At 26.0% G+C, this 21,799-nt stretch overlaps 3 protein-coding genes and 1 long non-coding RNA gene across 5 annotated transcripts; 3 read left to right on the top strand and 1 right to left on the bottom strand.

Moving 5' to 3' along the window:
* Nucleotides 1-63: 63 nt before the first annotated feature.
* Nucleotides 64-5,823, bottom strand: LOC103576419 (45 kDa calcium-binding protein). The gene is made up of 6 exons (XM_008556625.3): nt 5,133-5,823; nt 3,064-3,165; nt 2,483-2,951; nt 1,340-1,603; nt 1,067-1,248; nt 64-996 (listed from the first exon to the last, which is right to left on the bottom strand). The coding sequence occupies exons 2-6, from the start codon at nt 3,097-3,099 to the stop codon at nt 820-822; spliced, it is 1,128 nt and encodes a 375-aa protein (XP_008554847.1). The 5' UTR covers nt 3,100-3,165; nt 5,133-5,823; the 3' UTR covers nt 64-819.
* LOC103576420 (transcriptional repressor protein YY1) lies at nt 4,379-8,952 on the top strand. 2 transcript variants are annotated; one of them, XM_008556627.3, is made up of 3 exons: nt 4,379-5,077; nt 6,868-7,423; nt 8,022-8,952. In XM_008556627.3, the coding sequence occupies exons 1-3, from the start codon at nt 4,588-4,590 to the stop codon at nt 8,134-8,136; spliced, it is 1,161 nt and encodes a 386-aa protein (XP_008554849.1). In that variant the 5' UTR covers nt 4,379-4,587; the 3' UTR covers nt 8,137-8,952. The 2 variants fall into 2 exon arrangements, with proteins under 2 accessions (XP_008554849.1, XP_008554848.1); XM_008556626.3 differs by having other exon boundaries at nt 4,380-5,077; nt 6,829-7,423.
* A 994-nt stretch (nt 8,953-9,946) lies between these two features.
* Nucleotides 9,947-13,170, top strand: LOC103576421 (zinc transporter ZIP9). Its single transcript, XM_008556628.3, has 5 exons — nt 9,947-10,372; nt 10,435-10,573; nt 10,637-10,884; nt 11,245-11,379; nt 12,472-13,170. The coding sequence occupies exons 1-5, from the start codon at nt 10,277-10,279 to the stop codon at nt 12,721-12,723; spliced, it is 870 nt and encodes a 289-aa protein (XP_008554850.1). The 5' UTR covers nt 9,947-10,276; the 3' UTR covers nt 12,724-13,170.
* Nucleotides 13,171-13,919: 749 nt separating this feature from the next.
* On the top strand, nt 13,920-18,059 carry LOC103576422 (uncharacterized). The gene is made up of 3 exons (XR_549369.1): nt 13,920-14,032; nt 14,314-14,584; nt 17,760-18,059. It is a non-coding gene; the product is annotated as an uncharacterized LOC103576422 (long non-coding RNA).
* The last annotated feature ends 3,740 nt before the right edge of the window (nt 18,060-21,799 follow it).

Raw genomic sequence — 21,799 nt, 5'->3', positions numbered from 1 at the left:
CGAAATGAAATACTATATTTTATAGACGTCAAATAAATATTTTGTATTTAATATTACCTAAAATCGGATATTTAATACAATTTATTGTCACTGATTGATCAATAAGTTAAATAAAAAAAACTATGTATATATTAATAAAAAAAAGTCTATTATATATATATTAATATTGTATATAAAAATTTGTGATTAAATACAAAAGTGTTTGATTATAAATTCGATCATTCCGATTACCCGCTAGTACAATAAATATTAAAATTTTAATTTTTCGGTATTCAAGGTACAATATTGTGATATTAATAGGTGATATAATTATTTTTAATGAATGTGCGTTATTTAAAAAAATACTGGTGTAATTGCTTTTTAATTATAATGTAGTATCGACTATCACAGACGTTTTCTAAAAAAAACTATAATTTATTAGTTCTATTTTAAATTAAATTATACTTTCGTCCGTCGCGCTATGAGCGCAGCACCGCAATTTTATTAAAAGATTATTTAAAAAGAAAATAAATTTTTTAGTCTCTTGAAATTTCATGTGTTCTTCTATCATACTTTCAAGTATCGAATGAATGAATAATAATTATTTTAATTTAGTAAAAAAATTCTAAAAAAAATTACAATTTTTTAGTGGTATCTTGTGTGATTTTAATTTTGAAAAATCATAGTTATGATAATTGGCAACATCGGCGCGACGAATGAATGGCGGGACCGCGTGACGGACCGAGGGTTAATTAATACTGCAGCTGATGATTATTTTAAAAATACGTTATTTAAATCTATAAATATTTAATATATTGATTAATTATCAATCGATATTTATCAAAACTCATCATGAAAACTTTTTTCCGTATCGACCATTTTGCTTCCTAAAAATAAATCCGTTTTGCTTAATACTTCTGATAAACTTAACTTTTTATTGTGATCAATATCAGCGAGATCTATTAAATGTTGTGCTTCTTGTATCGCGTGTCTTGGATTTTTTGGATCAATATACATCTATAATAATAATCAATATTTATATTATTTATTTATTTATTATTTAATAAATAAATAAATAAGTATTTACCAATAACTCGCTACGATCAGCTTTGCCATCTTTATTTTTATCAATAAGATACTGAAATTCTTGTCTACGTCCTTCACTACCACCTATAGGTTCTGGTGTATCTTCACGTAAATCCAGACCCATTCCATCAATAGGTAGATCAGCAAATTCATTTTCTGTTAACTCTTCATCTCCATCACGATCTATTAATAATTATGAGTAAAAAGATTTTAAATTTCTAATTAAAATTACTATCATAGTAATAATAAGAAAAATTATGGCAATAATAGTAACCGAATTTTTCAAATAAATCATCAACCATTTGTAGAAGCGCACGATGACTACTTTCGGGATGAGTGAAAGCGAGAAACTCATCTAGCGTTAATTTATCTGGATCAGTTCGCGCAGCTTCAATCCAACGTGCTCGATCTCTCATAATACTTTCTTTAAGTGTTCTCGTTAGCTCGGAATGTTTTTTATTATGTGATTTAATATATAAATCTGAAAATCCATGTAATCGTAAAAAATACGCATGATATTCATCCCAAGAAATATCACCTGCAATAACAATAAATATTTTTAATTTAACTATTACTGCCACAGCTCAACGCTTATTTTTAAATTTCCTGCTGTAAAAATTAATAATTTAAAAAAAAAAAAAAGAAAGTTTTGTAGATCGTTAAATTCCCTACATAAATCTATCCTAGGTAGATTTATAAACTACGCTATTACCGAGGTATAAAATGCCAAACAAAATTTTTTTTCCCATGTTATTTAAATGGAAAATAGAAAATCACAATCAGCCTTCTGTTGTAATTTCAACAAACATCTTAATGTACCTTCCTGCAAATATAGAAGCTAGTAGTGCGTTGTAAAAAAAAGTTGCTCTAAAATAACACACCCTAATTAGCATCTTATACTTTGTTTAATTATGTGCCTGAAATTCTGGCTGATTTTGGCTTTATTAGCTCAAGGAATGACCTAACAAAGAGAAGACTACTATTGGTTGATTGGTCAGGTAAAAATGATGTCTATGGACCCAGAAATAGGATTGCTGGACTGGTAAATCAACACTCTACTGATATCAACTTCTTTGGTGGATTCCTTTCCTTGTTTTCGACAGTTGTGAAAAAGTTACTGCTCTATTTGATTCTGCGTGATAATACTCATGTAAGAAACATGATGTAATATGTTTTTCTTTAAATTTATACGCGCAAAAAAGTAAATGATAAACTTTATTACGATTTTAATTCATTTTTGTTGTTGGAACAATAAACCCGCATCAAAGAAGGTAATTCATGAATAATATAATATTGAAAGCGAAAAAGTATATGAGTGATTCTTCAAAATATGTTGATATGAAAGAAAAAAATTAGTCACCAAAACTGATTGTCGTAAATTGAATTAAATAAATAAATAATTACAATCAATATTTACCATTACGAGGATTGATGTCAATAATACTAAATAAACCCACATTATCACGCATCGCTCGATCAATATGTTGGATTATTTTACTGTGAATCCACTTGGCAACTTCCTGAATATCTAATTCTCGATTTTCATCAACATCTGCTTTACTGAATATATTCTCCAACAATAATCTTGGATTATCATGAATCTCAAGTTCAACATTATCTTCATTATTATTAAAATTGAAGCTTTTAATAATAGATTTTTCAATATTTACATTACTATCTTTAAAATTTTTTAATGACACCGATTCCAGCTCAGAAAATAAATTCTGTATCCCAGCATCCTCATCCATTTCATCCGGACTTTTTAATCTCATATTTCTGTTATATTTAATATACAACAAACTCATATAAATAATCAGTGGTACAAATATCGTCCAACGTGCTATCGTTAATTTTTTTAAATTTAATATTTTCATTATTTTGTTTACCTGAAATCAAATAATTCAATACAATTAATTTTATCCATTTATTAAATTAGTAATAACATCAAATTAATATATTAGTATTATTAGTATTATTAATATAATTAAATTTACTTACTGTCTGACAAATTATAAAATATTCTACTTGCGTCATAAAATTACATGTTATGTAGAAAATAAATTGGTTTTTTCATTGACTACATTATTGTTACTATAATTTCTTTGGTAATAATTATATTTAATTAAAAATTAAATAAATTTTAATTAGTAGATTAAATAAAAAAGAAAATATAAAATATGAAAGTACGTAAGCATTGATTTTATTCGCTGATTTTATTCCCGAGACTTTCTACTTGTTCACTTTCTATGATACTGAAATCAGCCGTAGTCTAATAATTTGATCATTTTTTTTAAAAACAACGAATTTAAAAAAAAATATTTCAAATAATTTCACTTACAGTTTTTAAAATTTTCTACATCCGAATATTTTTAATTTTGTTTATTTTTCAAATTACATTCTTAAATAAAAATTCGAAAATTGATTGTCAGCTAACTTCAGGATCATCACTTTCTAGAGTGTGAATGTAGCTGACAATTATGAGTATGAATGTGGCAGACATGAGAAATTTTATGAATTTTAAATAAGTAAATAAATCAATTACAATTGTGAAATTTAAAAAAATGCGCGTTCTGATTTTTCAATAATTTAAATACGCATTTTTTAAATTTGTATTCTACTTACGTTTTATTTATTTATTCTATACTTTAAAAAATTCTCACTTATCAGTTACATTCACACTCATCTGACGATTGGCAGTTTTTAAAATTTTTAAATAAATCAATAAAATATAAATAGAATAAAAATTTTTTAATTCGTACTTAAAATTTTTAAAAATCGGTACGCGCCTTTTTTTAAATTTCATTATTTAAAATTTATAAATTAACTCGTCTGCTAAATTCACACTTATTCACTTTCTTTATTTCATTAATGTAGCAGACATCAGACAATTTTTAAATTATAAATAAATGAAATAAATAATTAAACAAATAAAATTTATAAAAAATGAAATTATTAATTTCAAAATCTTCTAAATGTCAATTTTTTTTAAATTTAATTTTTTATGATAGTAGAGTTAGCAGACATTTAAAATTAAAAATTTTTTTTAACAGATAAATAATGAAAATAAAATATTTCTAAAAAAATACACATGTCAAAAATTTCATAAACTATACGTGCAATTTTTCAAAATATTAATTTTTTTGTTAAAAAAAATCGAAAAATTTTTAAATGTCTGCTAACTTTATTGTCATTAATTTTTTAATTTATTTATTATATTTATTGATAATTTAAAATTTGTCTAATGTCTGCTACATTCACTCATTTATTTTTTAATTTTAAAAATCGATTAATAACCGCCATCTTTAGTTTTTTTTAGTAATTTATAATTGACATTGAAGGAAGAAAATGAAGATGTCAATTGTCGGTAACAAAAATTAGAAGAGGATAGACAATAAAAATAATTGTTAGATATTTTCCGCAAGATGTCGTGGGGATTATTGATCAAGACGAGAGAAGGGGAAAAAGTTGTCAGTCCAGTTGCACGAGAGTGTGTTGAGTTAGCAAGCCATTTTGATTAGTAATATGGCGTCGTCAGCGGATATTAATATGGCGTCTTCGGACATAATAACTGAAGTAGAAATCCAACCGGACATACAAGAAGTTGAAATAGAGACAATACCCGTTGAAATACCCTGTGAAACAGTTGAAACGACAATTGAAGGTGACGATGGACAGCCAATAATATCATTACAACCACTCCCAGAACCAGGACGTGAAGAAATTATTTTACAAACCCAAGAGGAAATTGTTGGTGGTGATCCATTGAGCGTTTACGATCAAATACCAGTACCCGATAACGATATTTATGTTGAATCAAGTCCTGGACCATCGCGGAAAACAAATAAAAAAACACGAAAATCTGGTAATACGCGATTTCGTTCACAAGATCACGCGATATTTAGTGATATGGGTACGGAAACTAAAGCTAGAAAGTGGGAGCAGAAACAGGTTCAAATCAAGACTCTGGAAGGTGAATTTTCGGTGACAATGTGGGCATCTGGAACTGATGATGGTAAATTTTATTTACTATTAGATTTTTTACTATATTTCTTTATACTTTTATTTACCCTAGTTAGCACCTTATCATTTTTTTTTCACACTCAGTAAATTATTTTTTACTTTCAATGTTTTGAGATACGCGTTTTATGTATTGGCTCTTAAACACACATTAGTACGCACTTCCGGTGCGCTCTGATCAATAACGAAACTCACCACATGTAGATTGTTACAATAATTATAAATATTTAGCAAAGTATTTAAATGTAAAGGTTTGTTTTTTTGACAGTACGTGTTGTTTGTTTTGATCGAGTCAACGCCATTATTATTTAGCAGGGCGCAGCCATATTTTGAAAATGGCTTCTTTTTAAGACAAACCGCGGCCATTGTTAATGGCGGCCATGGCGGTCCCCAGCATGCTGTTTTCCGAAACAAAGACCACTCGATTTACCACCTTATCTATTTTTTTTACGCCTTTTAATTCATCATTACAGTCTTTTTTTGTAATTCAATTTGTTCATAAGATAATACTCGAAAATTTTCATACTTTATCTTTACGCTTTATATAATTATCTCGCTAAATTATTAAGTTGATTTATTTTTAAATATATTCATTGTATTTAATATATCAAAGGTTGCTTTTGTATGTAATCCTCTGCTATGAACAACTAGCACCGCCATGTGGCGCGTTTATGTCATCATTTCAAATCTTTAAGTATTCGTGACTAATAAAATCTATTATTAGAATTTATATTATTGTATCTAGACCAAAATACTTAATTATTATTATTTTTTATTTAATTACTTAAATTAATTATTTTATTTAAAGTATTTAACTTAAAATAATTGAATTAACCCTTCAATGTTCATTTGAAGTAAATGAAACCAGAACTTTTTGTATTTTTAAAATTATAAGAAAAAAAATTTCATTTTAGCTCTGGCCGTTTTAAATTTTTTTAAATTACTCAGTAATTTAAAAGAATTGAATATTTTATTTATTATTTAAATAAATTTGAATGCGCGCGTATTTTAAAATGTAATTTTGAAGTTAGCGAACAATTAAAAATTTTACGATTTTATTTTTTCAACAAATTAATTACAAAAAAAAAAAAAATTTTAAATATGCACATGTAGAAAATTTAAAAAACTGTGAGTGCAATTTTTCAAATATTTTTTTTTATAATTTCGTTTTTAAAAAAATTTGAAAATTATAAGACGTCGGCTAACTTCAGTATCGTTTTGAAATAATGGTTTTGTAATATTGTTTATTATTTGCTAATTACTGATTGTACTTTTATGAACATTAATTTACGATATTATCAATAATTCAATTTAATTGTTGTAAATATTAATAGATTCGATTTATAATTTTTTAATTAATTTCAAATAATAATTGAATATTTAGTATCCTGAAGTTAGCAGTCAATTAACAATTGTCAAATTTTTTTTTTCAACAACTCAATTAAAAAAAAAAAACTAAAAATATGCACATGCACAAAATTAAAAAAACTATGGGTGCAATTTTTTGTAATATTTTTTTTTTAATTTATCGCTATTTTAAAAAAATTCAAAAATTATTCGGCTAGTTTCAGTATCAGGAATATTTTACACAATAAAAATAATTTTTGAAGGGTTAATAAATTATTTTAAAATTCTATTTATTATTTTAAAATACATAAAAAAAAAAATAATAAATAAAATAAAATAGTAAAAAAATGAGCAATACCATATCTTTTTTTTGGGTTTGCTTGTTTGTTGCTGTTAAAGGGAGTGTCCTATTGACGCATCACCTGGTGGATGTTCCAGATGAAGGCTCAAACCCCGAGCCTGATCCAGATTACTCCGAGTACATGACCGGAAAGAGTAACACCAAGTTCAATCATTCTGGCAGTTCAGTGTCCGATGGTATGCCCGGACTTGACTTGTCGGATCCAAAACAACTCGCTGAATTTGCACGACCTGGACATAAATTAAAAGTACGTAAACCACCGGCAATGGATGGCGTCGAGCGCACCATTGCCTGTCCGCACAAAGGATGTACCAAAATGTTCCGCGACAATAGCGCAATGCGTAAACATTTACACACTCATGGTCCACGTGTTCATGTATGTGCGGAATGTGGTAAAGCCTTTGTCGAAAGTTCGAAATTGAAAAGGCATCAGTTAGTTCATACTGGAGAGAAACCTTTTCAATGCACATTTGAGGGATGCGGAAAACGATTCAGTCTTGATTTTAATTTAAGAACTCATGTGAGAATTCATACCGGTGACCGACCTTACGTATGTCCATTTGATGGATGTAGTAAAAAATTCGCTCAATCGACCAATTTAAAATCGCATATACTGACACACGCTAAAGCGAAGTAAGTTTTTTTTTTATGTTATTATTAAAGTAAAAGATCCTGTATCCGATCTGGGAACTAGTACCCGATTACTCCGTGTACCCTAATAGCCACTTGAGCTCAAAATTATCGAAATTAGCTGCCCGAATTTGCCGACAATTTGACAGCAAACGTTGTATAGAAAAATTTGCGGTTAATTTTTCCTCAATTTTGAGGCAACTTTTTTTTTTTACTAGAAAAAGACCTTAACAAAAGTTTCCTTAAATTTTTCTTTAAATGTCCGTCAACTTCGGTATTTTCTGTTTTTGACGACAATTTGTATATAGCTTTTGAAGTGAATTTGCATTCTAATTTTGGTAGTAAATTTACGTCAAATTGTACAACAAGTTGTATACAAATTGTCGTCAAAAACGGAAAAGCCTGAAGTTGATGGACATTAGAGGAAAAATTCAAGAAATCTTTTGCTACGCAAACTGTGTATTTGTATAGATATATTTAGTAACCATAGATATACAAATACATGAGTAATCGGATACTAGTTCCCTGATTGAGTACTGAGTCTCTTACCTTACTATTATTTTAAATTAAAATATTAATTAATATATTTTTATATTTAAAGATCGAGAAATGCTATTGGAAGACAAGTGTCACAAATCCAATTACAACAGCCTCAATTCGTTCAAGTGGAAGTTGCTGATGTTGATAACCAGCAATTTATAGTATATGCCGATTAACCCCCTAAAAAAAAAAAAAAAAAAAAATTAACAGATCTCCTTTATTAAATAATGTCTACAAAACCCACAATTAATATTAATTATATTGTAATCAATAATTAATCATTTAAAAAACTGTGTACATATTTATAATACGACATAACGTGGCGCCTGCAACAATAATTATTATTTAAACAAGAAAAAATGAAAATCAACAGAATCAATTAATAAAATGTATGTATTGATTTAAAATTGATACCTATTGTAATAATAGAACACCGGAAGCACTAGAATTAGGATTAAAAATAAATAATTATTAATGAATCTGAAATAATGTTTGGTGAGATAATATATGAAAAAAAAAAAAAAAAAAAAAAAACAAACAAAAAGTTTAATGATAATTAACATGGTTAATCTTTTTAATTAATATATACGAGGTAGATTGAGTACGCATACTGCTCAATGTTATGTCTCATTAAGGCATAATCTAGTATGTGTACTCGTCACACACAATGACTGTATATATTTATAAGTGAAGTTAAATATTGTATACAGTATATTTTGGAAAAGAAAACAAACAAAACAAATTCAAATTATAAATCATAAAAATAATAATAATTATCTCTTTCAACACAAACTTACATGTAAGCTTTAATTCCAAGTACATTATTATTAATATTATTATTATTATTGAATGGCCTATTGTATTGATAGTAATTAATAATTACGTATTCACAATACGAAAAGTAATACGTGATTGATATGTGTACGTATTCGGCGCCTTTGGTTTATTAATTATTAGAATATTATATTTATATAATAAAACGATAAATGTTATTTTGCATTTAATATTTTAGATTCGCAATAATAACGAGAAAAAAAATGAAAAAAAAAAAAATTGATAATTTTAAATTTAGTTGAGGTCATAGTTTGTTTACTAAATTTACTATTAGTACAATTTATATATTTACTTTCCTATTATAATTATTAATATTAATTATATAATTATTATATAAGAATATTTATCATTAAGGAGGATAACTTTTATTATTAAATGTGAGAAGTAAATAAATTTTATTAATTACATCATTATATATTTATATCCTATTAAAAATCCTTGACCTTTTTATTCAAATTTTTAATTTCATATATATTTTAATCAAAATTTTTATTTCATTTCGAGAGGACACAACATAAGTTTATATTTAATGGAGAGCTTAGTTTTTAAAATAAGCCAATTTTAAAATAATTTTTTCGTATATCCGTGTCTAAGCTCTATTTACCTCTGACAAAAATTTGAATTATTTAAAAAATCATTACAATGTTAAGTCATTCAAAATAAAATTTTTTAATTATCCATAAATTTTCCAATAATTCCAAATTTTATGAATAATTCGGAAAATTTCAAATGATTCGATTCAAAGTGCGATAAAAAATAAATTAATAAGTGTGAATGTAACTAACAATAGGCAATTTTAAAATTTTTGAATACATAAATAAAATGTAAGTAGAATAAAAATTTTAAAGTGCGTAATTAGAATTTTTAAAAATCAGTGCGCGCATTTTAAAAAATTTTTTTATTTTAATTAATTAATTTATTTATTTTAAATTTATAAATTGTCACAAATCTACTAGAACTGAATATTAATGAGCTCACACTCATATAAATTATAATGTTTATACTTTTTATAGTTTTAATAGCTGGTGCATTTGCTTTAAAAATTAATTTTAAACTATTAGAGCATCTATCGGTAAAAATCAGAACTTATTTCAGCTGATAAAAGAAAAATCTAATCTTCACATATGTATGTATACTATGGTATGGTGACTACACACACATGTGAACCATATTTATTTATATATCTTTTTTTTTTATATACGTGTCTGGATGTGAGCAGATTTAAAAAACCAGCAAGTGCACCACCAGCTGCTAGCATCCACCATCACCTTTCATCAATGCGAACTGTCTACATCAATTAATGGTTAAACAAAAATGTTTTTTAGAAAGTTATCATGCTGTAGATAAGCATAGTTGCCGCAATATTTATAGTGCGGCACGTAAATTTTTTTAAATTATAATAATTATTAAAACTTATAAAAGTAACTGCAATAAGAATAGCAAAAGTAATAGAGAAACTTAGGTCTGTATATTTTAAAAACGATGGATCAAACACTGGTACTATGGATCCTCGCAGTGGTTATGTTAGTGGGTTCATATGTTGCTGGATCCCTGCCACTTGTTATGAATTTGTCTGAGGTATTTATGTGGTAATTAATAGTTAGTACTAAAATAATTTAAAAAAATAATTTATTTTGCAGGACAAATTACAGCTGGTGTCAGTTTTAGGAGCTGGTCTATTAGTTGGTACAGCGTTGGCTGTCATTATTCCAGAAGGTGTTCGTGCATTATTTAGTGGCGCAGGTAGTGTTGAGGGTCATACTCCAACAACTGGGCATGGTAATAATTTTATATATATATTGATAATTATAAATAAATAAATAAATTTATTGCTTTATTTAGATGGTACTGCTGATGTTACAACGGACCTCCACAGTATGATAGGAATAAGTCTAATATTAGGGTTTGTGTTTATGCTTTTGGTTGATCAATGTTCAACAAGACGCAGCGGTGGTAAAGAAAAAAGTGTTACTGCTACTATAGGTTTAGTTGTACATGCAGCAGCTGATGGTGTTGCTTTGGGTGCTGCTGCGACAACGTCACAAGCTGATGTTGAAGTTATTGTTTTTCTTGCCATTATGTTACACAAGGTAATTTATTTATGTGTCATTGTAGCATGACTGAAAAATCTAGCAGACGAGATGATTTACGAATTTTTTTATTTTTATTCTAAGGGGAAATACCTAGTACTTGATCAGGGAACTAGTACCTGATTACTCCATGCATTTGTATATTTATATTTATTAAAATTTAGTAAATATAGATATAGAAATACAGGAGTGATCAGGTACTAGTTTCCTGATTGGGTACTGGGTCTCTTATCTTACTTACATTTATGAAATATTTGAAAATGCATTTTTTAATTTTTCTCCTGCTTATATTTAATATATATATTATATATATCTATAATATTATATTAAAATAAATATCTTTATTAATTTTATTAATAGGCACCAGCAGCATTTGGATTAGTATCATTTCTTCTTCATGAAGGCGTAGATAGAAAAAAAATAGGGCGGCATTTATTAGTATTTTCTTTATCTGCTCCGTGTTTAGCACTTGTTACATATTTTGGAATTGGAAAGGTAATTATTATATTCATTAAGATGATTAAAGAATTAAAAGATATTAAGATAAGAATTTTCTTAAGATTAAATTTTTTTTTTATTGAGTCAACAAAATTAAATCAGCGTTTTTATATCTCTGCCACAAACAAAGTACAATTAAATTACAACAGTAAGGTCAACTTTTCAACTAAATTTTTACTGATAAATAACTTTAAATAATTAAAAGTCTATTCTATTTTAAGTCTCTACCCAGTAGCAGCTTTACGAAATAACATTAACAGTTTCTCACACCTCAGTAATTATATTTATTAATAAAAATACGGCAATAAATTCGTAAAGACGTAAATGCGATGATTGAATCAATAGTTCAATAATAATCACTTTTCAAAATTTATTTTTTTCTATAAATATTAAATTTTAGTTATTTTAATATATTAACTATTTATTTATTTATAATTAATTCTTACAAAAAAATTATTAAATTATTTAATTATATATTTTACTTAAAACATTTCTTTATTGCATTTTTTTTTAATAATTAAAGGTGAGTTTTTAGAAGTTGCAGGATATCGAAGAATTATTGGAACAAAAATATAATTTATCAATTAATTCTACAGTAGTTTTATTATAATTTTTATAGAATAAAATTTTCAGTAATTTTTTAAATATTTAAATCTGAAAATTCATAAATAAAATTAATTCGAACTCAACGACCTAATTTTCATGAATTTAAAATAAAAATAAATATTAAAATTTTTTGATATACTTTAATTTATATATAATAAATTAAATTTTGTTTTTTTTCTTTTTTTCGATCGAAAAATATTTCAATTTAATCAATTAAAATATGTAATCTTAACCTCACGTAACGACGCGACAATTGCTACTAAATTTATTAAAAATTAATGCAAATTATAAAATGGAGTAACTTTATTTAAATTACCTAAATTATAAAGTAAAATATATATAAAAATAAAATCTAAATCAGTGATTCGTAAAAAAATTGACGTGTTATATAAACTAAATTAATATTAATAACAAAAATATATTATTAATTTATTTAATTATTTAAACTTTATAAAAAATACATTTTTTTAATTTTTTTTTAAGGAGGGTAAAGAAACATTGAGTAATGTTAATGCTACAGGCTTGGCAATGTTATTTAGCGCTGGTACATTTTTATATGTCGCAACAGTCCACGTCCTACCGGAATTAATGACCAGAAATAATAATTCATACTCACATTTACCAGTCGCTGAAGGTGTACCAATTAATACATCAGGGTTAAAGTTTAAGGAGATATTAGCATTGGTCATTGGATCATTTTTACCTGCATTGCTGACAACTGGTCATCATCATTAGTTGTAATTTTTTTTTTTTATTTAAATTTATTCATTAACGATATGAATAAATAAAAAAATTGCGCGACGAAGATTGATCTGGAGGCAAAAGAATAATCATACTTTTTTATGAAAGCCTAGTACAGATTTTTCGATACAAAAATTAAAAAAAAAAAAGCAATTGAATAATAAATTATACATAAACTGATTTTTATATAAATATCATTATTTTTAAGTTATATAATTAAACTTCTGAGGAATTTACTGCAGTGAATTATTTTAATAAAAATCTAATTATTTATTTATTTTTTTTTTTAAATAAATTTTGCTGTACTTGTACCTGAGGAGTTTTTTTTAAAACGTTATTTTTTTTATTTCAAAATAATTATTTTATTGTCATACTTTTCATTCATAATTATGTAATTCCTATTTATTAGTATTAAATAAATAAATAAAATGTTATTTAAATTTTTATAATTTTTTAGCTGTAAATCTATTTGATATTTGATATGTATATTTTGATTCATTGATATATTGATAAAAAAAAAGTAATTTATATTTGACTAATTGATAAGTATTTTTATTTGTATATAAAAATAATATACATATATTTATTAAATGATGTAATGGTAATTATTTCATAAATTGTTAAAATGGAAAACAATTTTTTTTTTAATTCGTATTTTTTATTGATAAAATAATTGTAGTAATTAATAAGATAATAAAGTAATTTGTTTCATAAATTTATGTGTTCATTATTTAATTATTTTTTTTTTAGTTAGACGTCGGCTAACTTCTGTATCTTTTTTTTCTCTGATTTATTGTGAAAGGTTTTGATCTTCAATAATTTCTTACGATCAGAACTTTTACAAATTAAAATATTTATTTATTTATTTTATTTTCAAATTTTCACATAAGGGTTCGAACGAAATTTAATATTAAAATCAATTATGATTCATCAAATTAATAATCAATTATTAAACAACTACGGTACATATCTTCTTTTAATACTTTTTTAATGATACGAAATTCAATTAATTGATACCAATAAATAAAAAATCGCTTGACCTTGACAAGTCCGTTCTAAAGCACAATCTCTCTGTTTCGCGTTCGAGGCGTGCAAAATAAAATTTTATTATTACTATTTCTGAAAGAAATGAATTCTTAAACAATTTATTTTTTCCTGCTACTGTATTTGAGCGCCCTGCACGCGCCTACAAAATAATACAGACCTGATGTTTACATCTGTCAAAATAAAAAGTTACTAAATGGCAAATATAATGCTGAATTTTATTAAAGAAACTACGCTCAAATGGGTATTTATAATTACTGTAAGTAATTTTTTTAATATTCTACGTGTCTTTAAAATTACTTGTACGTTGGCCTTTTTTAGATAAATATTAAAATTATTTTTTAATTACTCATATAAAATAAATGATATTGACAGTTCAAGGTCAATGAAAATATTATTTTCCAATCTCAGTTTTTAAATTTTTCTTAAACTAACTAATGATTTTAAAAAATAATCTTAATTTTTTTATTCATTATAAAATTTATATTTTTTGCATCTGCTTATTCTAAATGATTTTAATTTAATTATGATTTTTTTTAGCTCTAGTACTTTTTTTAGTGCGGCTACCGGTCACCCGGCGGCGCCAAATTTTTTGGAAAAAAAGTGGGGGGCACCCTTGAAGAATGGCCTTAAAAACAAGTGGACTAAATTTGAAGAAAATCATACAGCACTACGGAGCATTAAAGTTGAAGCAAATGATGGGATTATTAATTATTTAAATGCAACGAAATATTTCTCTGAGAAACATTATCATAAAATTAAAATATTATACTTAAATACACTTATTTCCATGACTGAACAACTTAATAGAGTAAGTGCTGAATAATTAAAAATGTATTTATAAATCATAAAAGTACATTTTTTAATTATTATTTTATAATTTTATTTTTTTATAAAAAATTTCATAAATTATTTGCACAAACAATATATTAATATTTGATTAAAATGATAATTAATAATAATTTTTTATTTATAAAATTTATCGAAATCTTGAGAAAAAATATACCGAAAATAAATCTACGTCATAAATCTATGGCTAATCATCTTATGGCCACATTGCGGAAAAACCTAAAAATGTCAAGAAATAAATAATATGAAAAAGTTGGAAATAAATCAGAGAATTTCGTTGTGAGTCTGGGGTTTTTTTATTTCTTATTTGACCCAGAATAGATTTTCTTCTGTCGAGTGTAATTATAATTTTTAAATTATTAAATTTTTATTTCATTTAAATAATTTTTTATTTTATTAAAATTTTATAGTATTTATTTAATGAAGACACCGTAAAAAAAAACGGTGTAAATCCACGCTATTCTGGTGTTAAATTTAACCGCGCAAATGATGTTAAAACAACACTAGTAGCGATGTTAAAAAAAAAACAAGTTTTAATTTTGAAATATCAGAAGTCGAATCGTATTTCAAATACAGAAAAAAAATTTTTATTGTTTCAAAAATTAATGATATGACAGATTTACCAATTTCTGGAGAAATCGAAAGAATATTTGCCCACAATGGCATGTTAATGTTATTGTAAAAAGTATGGGAAACAGATTTTTATATGATTCAAGTCTCTTTACAAAATAAACTAGCAAGAAAAATAAAATAAAATTATCAATGATTACACTGAGAGAACAATTTATTTGAGCCAAATAAGTTTTGTTTTAGGCAAATAAAAATCCCATATTTGAATGGACCCAATTAGTATTTATTTGAGACAAAGATATGGTTCAATTGAATGAAACAGTAATTTGTTTATAGTTAACAAATCTTAATTTGAAATTTTTTTTCAACAAAGATTTGTTAATTGTGAACAAATATATACTTGAATGAAATAAATGATTTTTTTCAGTCAAATAAATTTATTTATTCGGCTCAAATAAATTATTTTCTCAGTGTAATTTATCATCTTTATATCAGTTATTACCCTATGAAAAATATCAGAGTTATAATAAAAGAAAATTATAATATTGTTCCTAAATATTCAAAGTGATGTGATAAAAAATTTGAGCAATTTTATCAGTTCAATAAAAGTAATCTTGCGTATTTAATAGGTAATAAAATTGTTTTTATCTCAATTAACGGTAATTTCGTAATTTTAACGAAATATTATTATTATTATTATTATTATTATTATTATTATTATTATTATTATTATTATTATTATTATTATTATTATTATTATTATTATTATTATTATTATTATTATTATTATTATTATTATTATTATTATTATTATTATTATTATTATTATTATTATCTTTTTTTTTCTGTTTTGGAAATTTGAAAACACTTATGCTCACACCCTCATACTCCAAATAGAGTTAATTTACTCTATATATGTACACCATTTTAACACCGCTACACTGGTGTTGAAATATCCATTTTAACACCGATTTTTTTACAGTGCAATTCTAATGATAATCAATAATACCTTTGAAAATCATGGGTTATTCAAAAATATTGAAGTCGATTGAAAAAAGTATTGAAACCTATAGAAGCTGTAATTTATAAGATTCAATAAAATTTGTGCTATTCATTCCTATTGACGTAGAATCCATTGAAATGAATTGGTTTTAATTGGAAACAATATAGTGGAAAGATGTTACATCTACGGATTTTCTTATATAGTTTATAAAAAAGCCAATCATCGAATTTCTATAACTTTTTTTTTTTACTAAATTTTTCGTAACTTAATTGATAAATTTTAAATCCAAATAAAAAATGAATTTCAAAATAAAAAGTGAGTTTTTAAAATTTCTTCATAAAAAATCAATTGTTTCATAAAAACAATTTTCTAAAAATTTCTATTTTAGTCTCAATTAATTTTGGAGTAAACGAAAATAAAATTTAAAAAATTTTTGGAGTTTATCCGACTTGGCAATTGACAATTAGGCGATTCTGTAACGATTAATTACTATGAAATGAAATAAAAAAAAATTTCTTAGGAGTGGAAATAATTTCTTGTCTCAAGAACTTTTTCCCGCCCTAAAAAAATTTTGCTTAAATTCATATTGCGAAAATATTTCTTGAGACAAGAAAAAATTTTCTTGATACGAGTCAAAATTTTAGTGCCATGAAACCTTTTTTTTCTGTCTTATAATTTTCCAAAATTTAAATATTTAAATAAATTTAAATCCTGAAAAGTAAATAACAATTTTTTAAAATTGATTATATTTAAAAAAAAATCAAGTAATTGATTTCATCTACAATTGAAATACAAGTACGTCATAACTTTTTTTTATTGTCAGACGTACAACAAATTTGAAGGCCAAATGAGGAGAGAAGAGATAGAGAAAAGTAAAAAATAAATAGTAATTTAATAAAGTATTAAAAAAAATTTGACATCTTATACAACAAAAAACAGAAAATTTAAAAAAGTTGAAAAGTAATAATTTTTGTAAATTTGCTATTAACGAAACCTCAAAGAAATAAACAACAAGCTATCGGCATAATAGATTTTATCTTAGATCAGACTAAATATAACAATTAATCGAGTTTAAAAATAAAAATAATTAAACGTTTTATTTTTAAAATTACCTGATAATGTTTAATCTGATTGACCTCAAAATTTAATCCAGTCTAGGTATTGATCACACGATTTCTCAGGTTTCAAAAACATCTGTTGCAAAAACGATTTTTTACAATCGCATTCTAATAAATAACTTTTTTTTTCTAATTTTGAATTTTTACCGCGGGAAAGTACTAAAAAAAATCATTGATAATTTAGTGTTTAAAAAATTTTATTACCATAAATAGAATTTCCTGAAAATTAAATTTTTTAGTAATTAAAATTTATAACAATGGAATTTATGTGATGATAAAATGTTATTCGAATATTAAAATAAAAAAGTTAATGTACATAAAATTATTCCGAATATTATCAAGTTGTCATGGACATATACGTATATATTTATTAAATACTTTTATATCAATGTCATAATATATTATACGAATGATATTATTATTATAAGCGTCGTTCGATCTTCCAGGTCGTCGGGGAAAATTCATTCATGGTTTTAACGAGGAAAGTTATGCAGGTCGAGGCCAAACGAATAGGTCATCAGGTCGGCTCCTTTCGTGTTATATATCTCACTACTATATATAATAATATATCAACATGACAGCCTACTCTAGGCTCCATTCGTTAACGATAATAATGTGATCTGTTACTATGCAAAATATAAACACAGACGCGGAATTATGCCAAGAGTGACGAGAAACAATGAGGTGATAAAAATTAGCAAACTAAAAAAATAAGGACACAGATAAAAATTGGCGTATTGAAAACAAGGGAGAAAAACTTCAAACCGAGGTCACACTGCAACAGGAAAACTTAAAATCAGGTCAGCTATGACGTCATCCCTTGTTATAAAGCTGCCAGTGCGTTCATTCAACCCCCGGGACAAACTAGGTCACACAGCTTACCCCATTGACCAATCTCACCAGCAGCCACTTGTCTTCTCTCGTCTCTCCTTTTATATATTTTTGAACGCAACATATTTTAATTTTGTTAAAAATATCAACGTAATTATAAAAATTCAAATATTTATTTACTTTATTAATTTTGTCGATAAAATAAATCAGTAAAAATTTTTATAAAAAATGTATGACTTTACCGGAAGTTAAAAATTAAAAGAAAAGAAAAAAAAAATTTGTACGATATATGTAAAATTTAAGGGTCCAAAAGTAAAGTAAATAAATAAAGGGACAGGTGTGGCCGTTACAATCCGGAAATGTGACTCGGTTGGTTCATATTTTACTTTACCGTTCATCATAATATAGTAATCCTGATGGGTTGTGAGGATTCAGCTATTGCTATTGTCCCATTCATGGTATAGTCCCCATCAGTGGTCCCTTTTACTACTTGGCCGTTTTAGTTCCGGTGTTTTCGTCTTTGTTTTCTTATGTACCCTCACTCTTACTCTATTCATCGTCCACGAAAGTCCACGAGTCGGATATACATCAGTCATACATAGTGTTGTGTGCAAAACCAGCAAACAGAACGGAAATAAAGAGACAAGTAAAGTCATTTCCCTTTACTTCTATTTCTTACTTTTGAGCCTCCGCATTAGCCTGGGAGTCGAAACGGAAGTGCAGCTTCATATGTCACTTAAAACGGAAATTCAAAGGAAATAATAAAAAAAGACTGTGTTACATCTGTCGGAAACTCCATATATTTATCTATATACATATATATAAATGTACGCAAGACGTTTTTGACTCAAAAACAAATCAAAACTTTTATGACTAGTAGATGTCATAGAAAACTATTGCATATGTCTTCTTTATGAAATTTTTAAACAATTTTTCCATAATCTATCATAAGTCGTCGAGTAGGTTCCAAAAATGCCATTGGTTCAAAATTTTACAGATACAATGTAACATGCGTTATAGCGACTATTACCTATAATATTAAACGGACCTGACACCGCACATTTATTCTAAAGATGATTATCTTGGTTAAGTTCAAACATGAGAGAAATTGGTCAATTTGTTTAAAAATTATGACGATTTGAAATTTTGAAATTAACAAAAAACGCTATTTTTACCGCTCTTTTTTAAAATAACTTTTTAACAAAAATATGTTGTCTTATTGAGTGAAAAATATATCATAGCTGATAAAATCAAGTGTATTTTCCTTTTTTTATTTCATGTTTTACGATAATTTTTCCAAATTTATTAAAGGTTCAAAGTTACACTGTGAAAAATTTCCAACAAATTTTACTATGGGTGCATTGTAACCCCGGACCATAAGAAAACTGGTACAAAATTTACAAGTGTCCCATAGTAAACAAATGCGCAGATGACACGATTAGGACCTATGCGCATACGTTTACTATGGGACACTTGTAAATTTTGTACGTTTTCTTATGGTCCGGGGTTACAATGCACCCATAGTAAAATTTAATGGAAATTTTTCACAGTGTACATAATTAAATTTTGTATTATGGTAAAAATGTCATTATTATATGTTTGAAAGTTTTTGACCGATGATTATGAAATTTTAGATACTTATTCTCGAGTCAATTGTAATCAAGTTCAATAATTTTAAAAATTGGTTTGGAAAAAGATCGCAATTCAAAATTTTCAAATTAATGAAAAATTTTGTTATCGTGGATTTTTTCTTGAATAACTTTTTGATGAAAACTTTTGACCTCATAATTCATAGAAGACGTCAAAAATAATTAATTATTAATTGAATATTATCTTGATTCGTCAAAAAATTAATTCAACAAAAATTCGGATGCCGAATGGCTTTTTTTTATTACTGCTCCTGTTTTTATTTTTTTTCAACAATTTATAGTAAATATTAATATTAATAATAAATTATTAAATATTTAAATAGATTTATGATAAACTAAACTAGTCTTAGGTTTTATACGAAATTCCCACGAAATTGTCCAAGCGGAAAAGAACAGCTACTTCCTTCACCGGCGATTCTGTGAGAACTTTGTGGGAATACAGGAAGCGGAAGGATAAAAAAATTATAAAAAACATAACAAATCATTATTATTAATTTGAATAGTTTTAAGTAAACAGTATGATATTATAGATATATATTTAACACTAATATAAATATTTACCGTACCCTCTTTCCATAATGAAATATAAATGTTATATCAACTGAGTTATTTAAAACGTAGCCATGTATGCTAATTTAATATGAAAACCTTGAGAAGCTTTCATTGGGAGCTTGCGGGAAATTATAATATAGAGAGGGATGAAACAGAGAGACTGTATTTTACTTTGGCCTCGACGATGACCCAGTTTTGAGGCATTACATCCCCTCCCCCCGATACCTGGCACCTCGACATGTACCACCCGTTTATGTTTAGGTGAATGGCCAGTTCCTCTCTCACTCTGGTACTACTCGCACGTCATCACCTGTGAACTGGGTCATTATTGCGACCTGGTTCCTATCATCCCCCTGATATCTGAGCGAACTAACCCAGCAGTCGAATCAACCTATATTTCTACTCATCTTTCTTTCTATCTCTCTCTCTGTCTCTCCCCTCACTCTCACTCGGTACATATATTTATAAACATATATATACATATATATGCATATGCAATTATGTCATATATATGACCTACTACGAAACTTTTTTATATTTCTAAAACTATAAATAAAAATATAAGAACTTTGGATAATTTTATTTTTCATCCCTTATGAATTTTAGTGATTTTTTTTTAATAATTATTCAAGGACATTTGAATATATATTCTGGTATATATTTTTTTAATTGCATTGTTCAAATGTATGAATATTCTGAAAATTTCGCAGTTATAAAGTTGTATTTTATAATTTGATAATAATAATTATTTAAATAATTAAATGATATAATAAAAAGTATAAAAGTATACAGAGAGTATGAACGGTGGATGAGTAATAGAAAAAAGAGACGAATGGGGAAATGAGAGATTCTGTTATGTAGTGTACAGAGAAGGAGGGGTACGAGGGGTAGGTTACCGGGGTTCGGAGTATGAACGGAACAGCGAGCGGAAGTAACTGAGTCGCTCAATGAAAGAGCTACCCCTGCAGTAGATGCGAATGGCTGGAGCAACCCCATTGAAGAGAATTTCTCGTTGCGATGGTGTAGATGCTTGTGTCTGTGTGTGTTGTATGTAATGCGCAAACTCAAACATGTTCATCATTATATTATCGAACACCAAATTCATTCGTTTCATTCTTTGATTGCTATGAGATTTAAATTCATTCATATAATAATATTGTGGTAATATGTACAATATTACTGTACTACATATTTATTTAATATAATTATAAATTAGGGCTGAGTTAATATTTTGCTTACGAACTATTTGTATCCATCTATTCGATCAGAATTTTTTTTGACTCGAATTGATTAATTTGAAAAGAAAATAATTCGAAAACTTTTGGATAATTCAAAAATTTACGAATTATTTGTAAACTTGTATATAATTTTGAAATTTTCTTTTGAACGTTTTAAAATTGTAATATTTTTTCTAATAATTCAAGTTTCTGTCAGGGGTAAATAGAGCTCAGACA

Source organism: Microplitis demolitor, chromosome 1, assembly GCF_026212275.2.
Source record: "Microplitis demolitor isolate Queensland-Clemson2020A chromosome 1, iyMicDemo2.1a, whole genome shotgun sequence".
In the NCBI taxonomy this organism is placed as follows: Eukaryota; Metazoa; Arthropoda; class Insecta; order Hymenoptera; family Braconidae; genus Microplitis; species Microplitis demolitor.
Note: the sequence above shows the minus strand (reverse complement) of the source record. Positions and strands in the feature narration are given on the sequence as shown.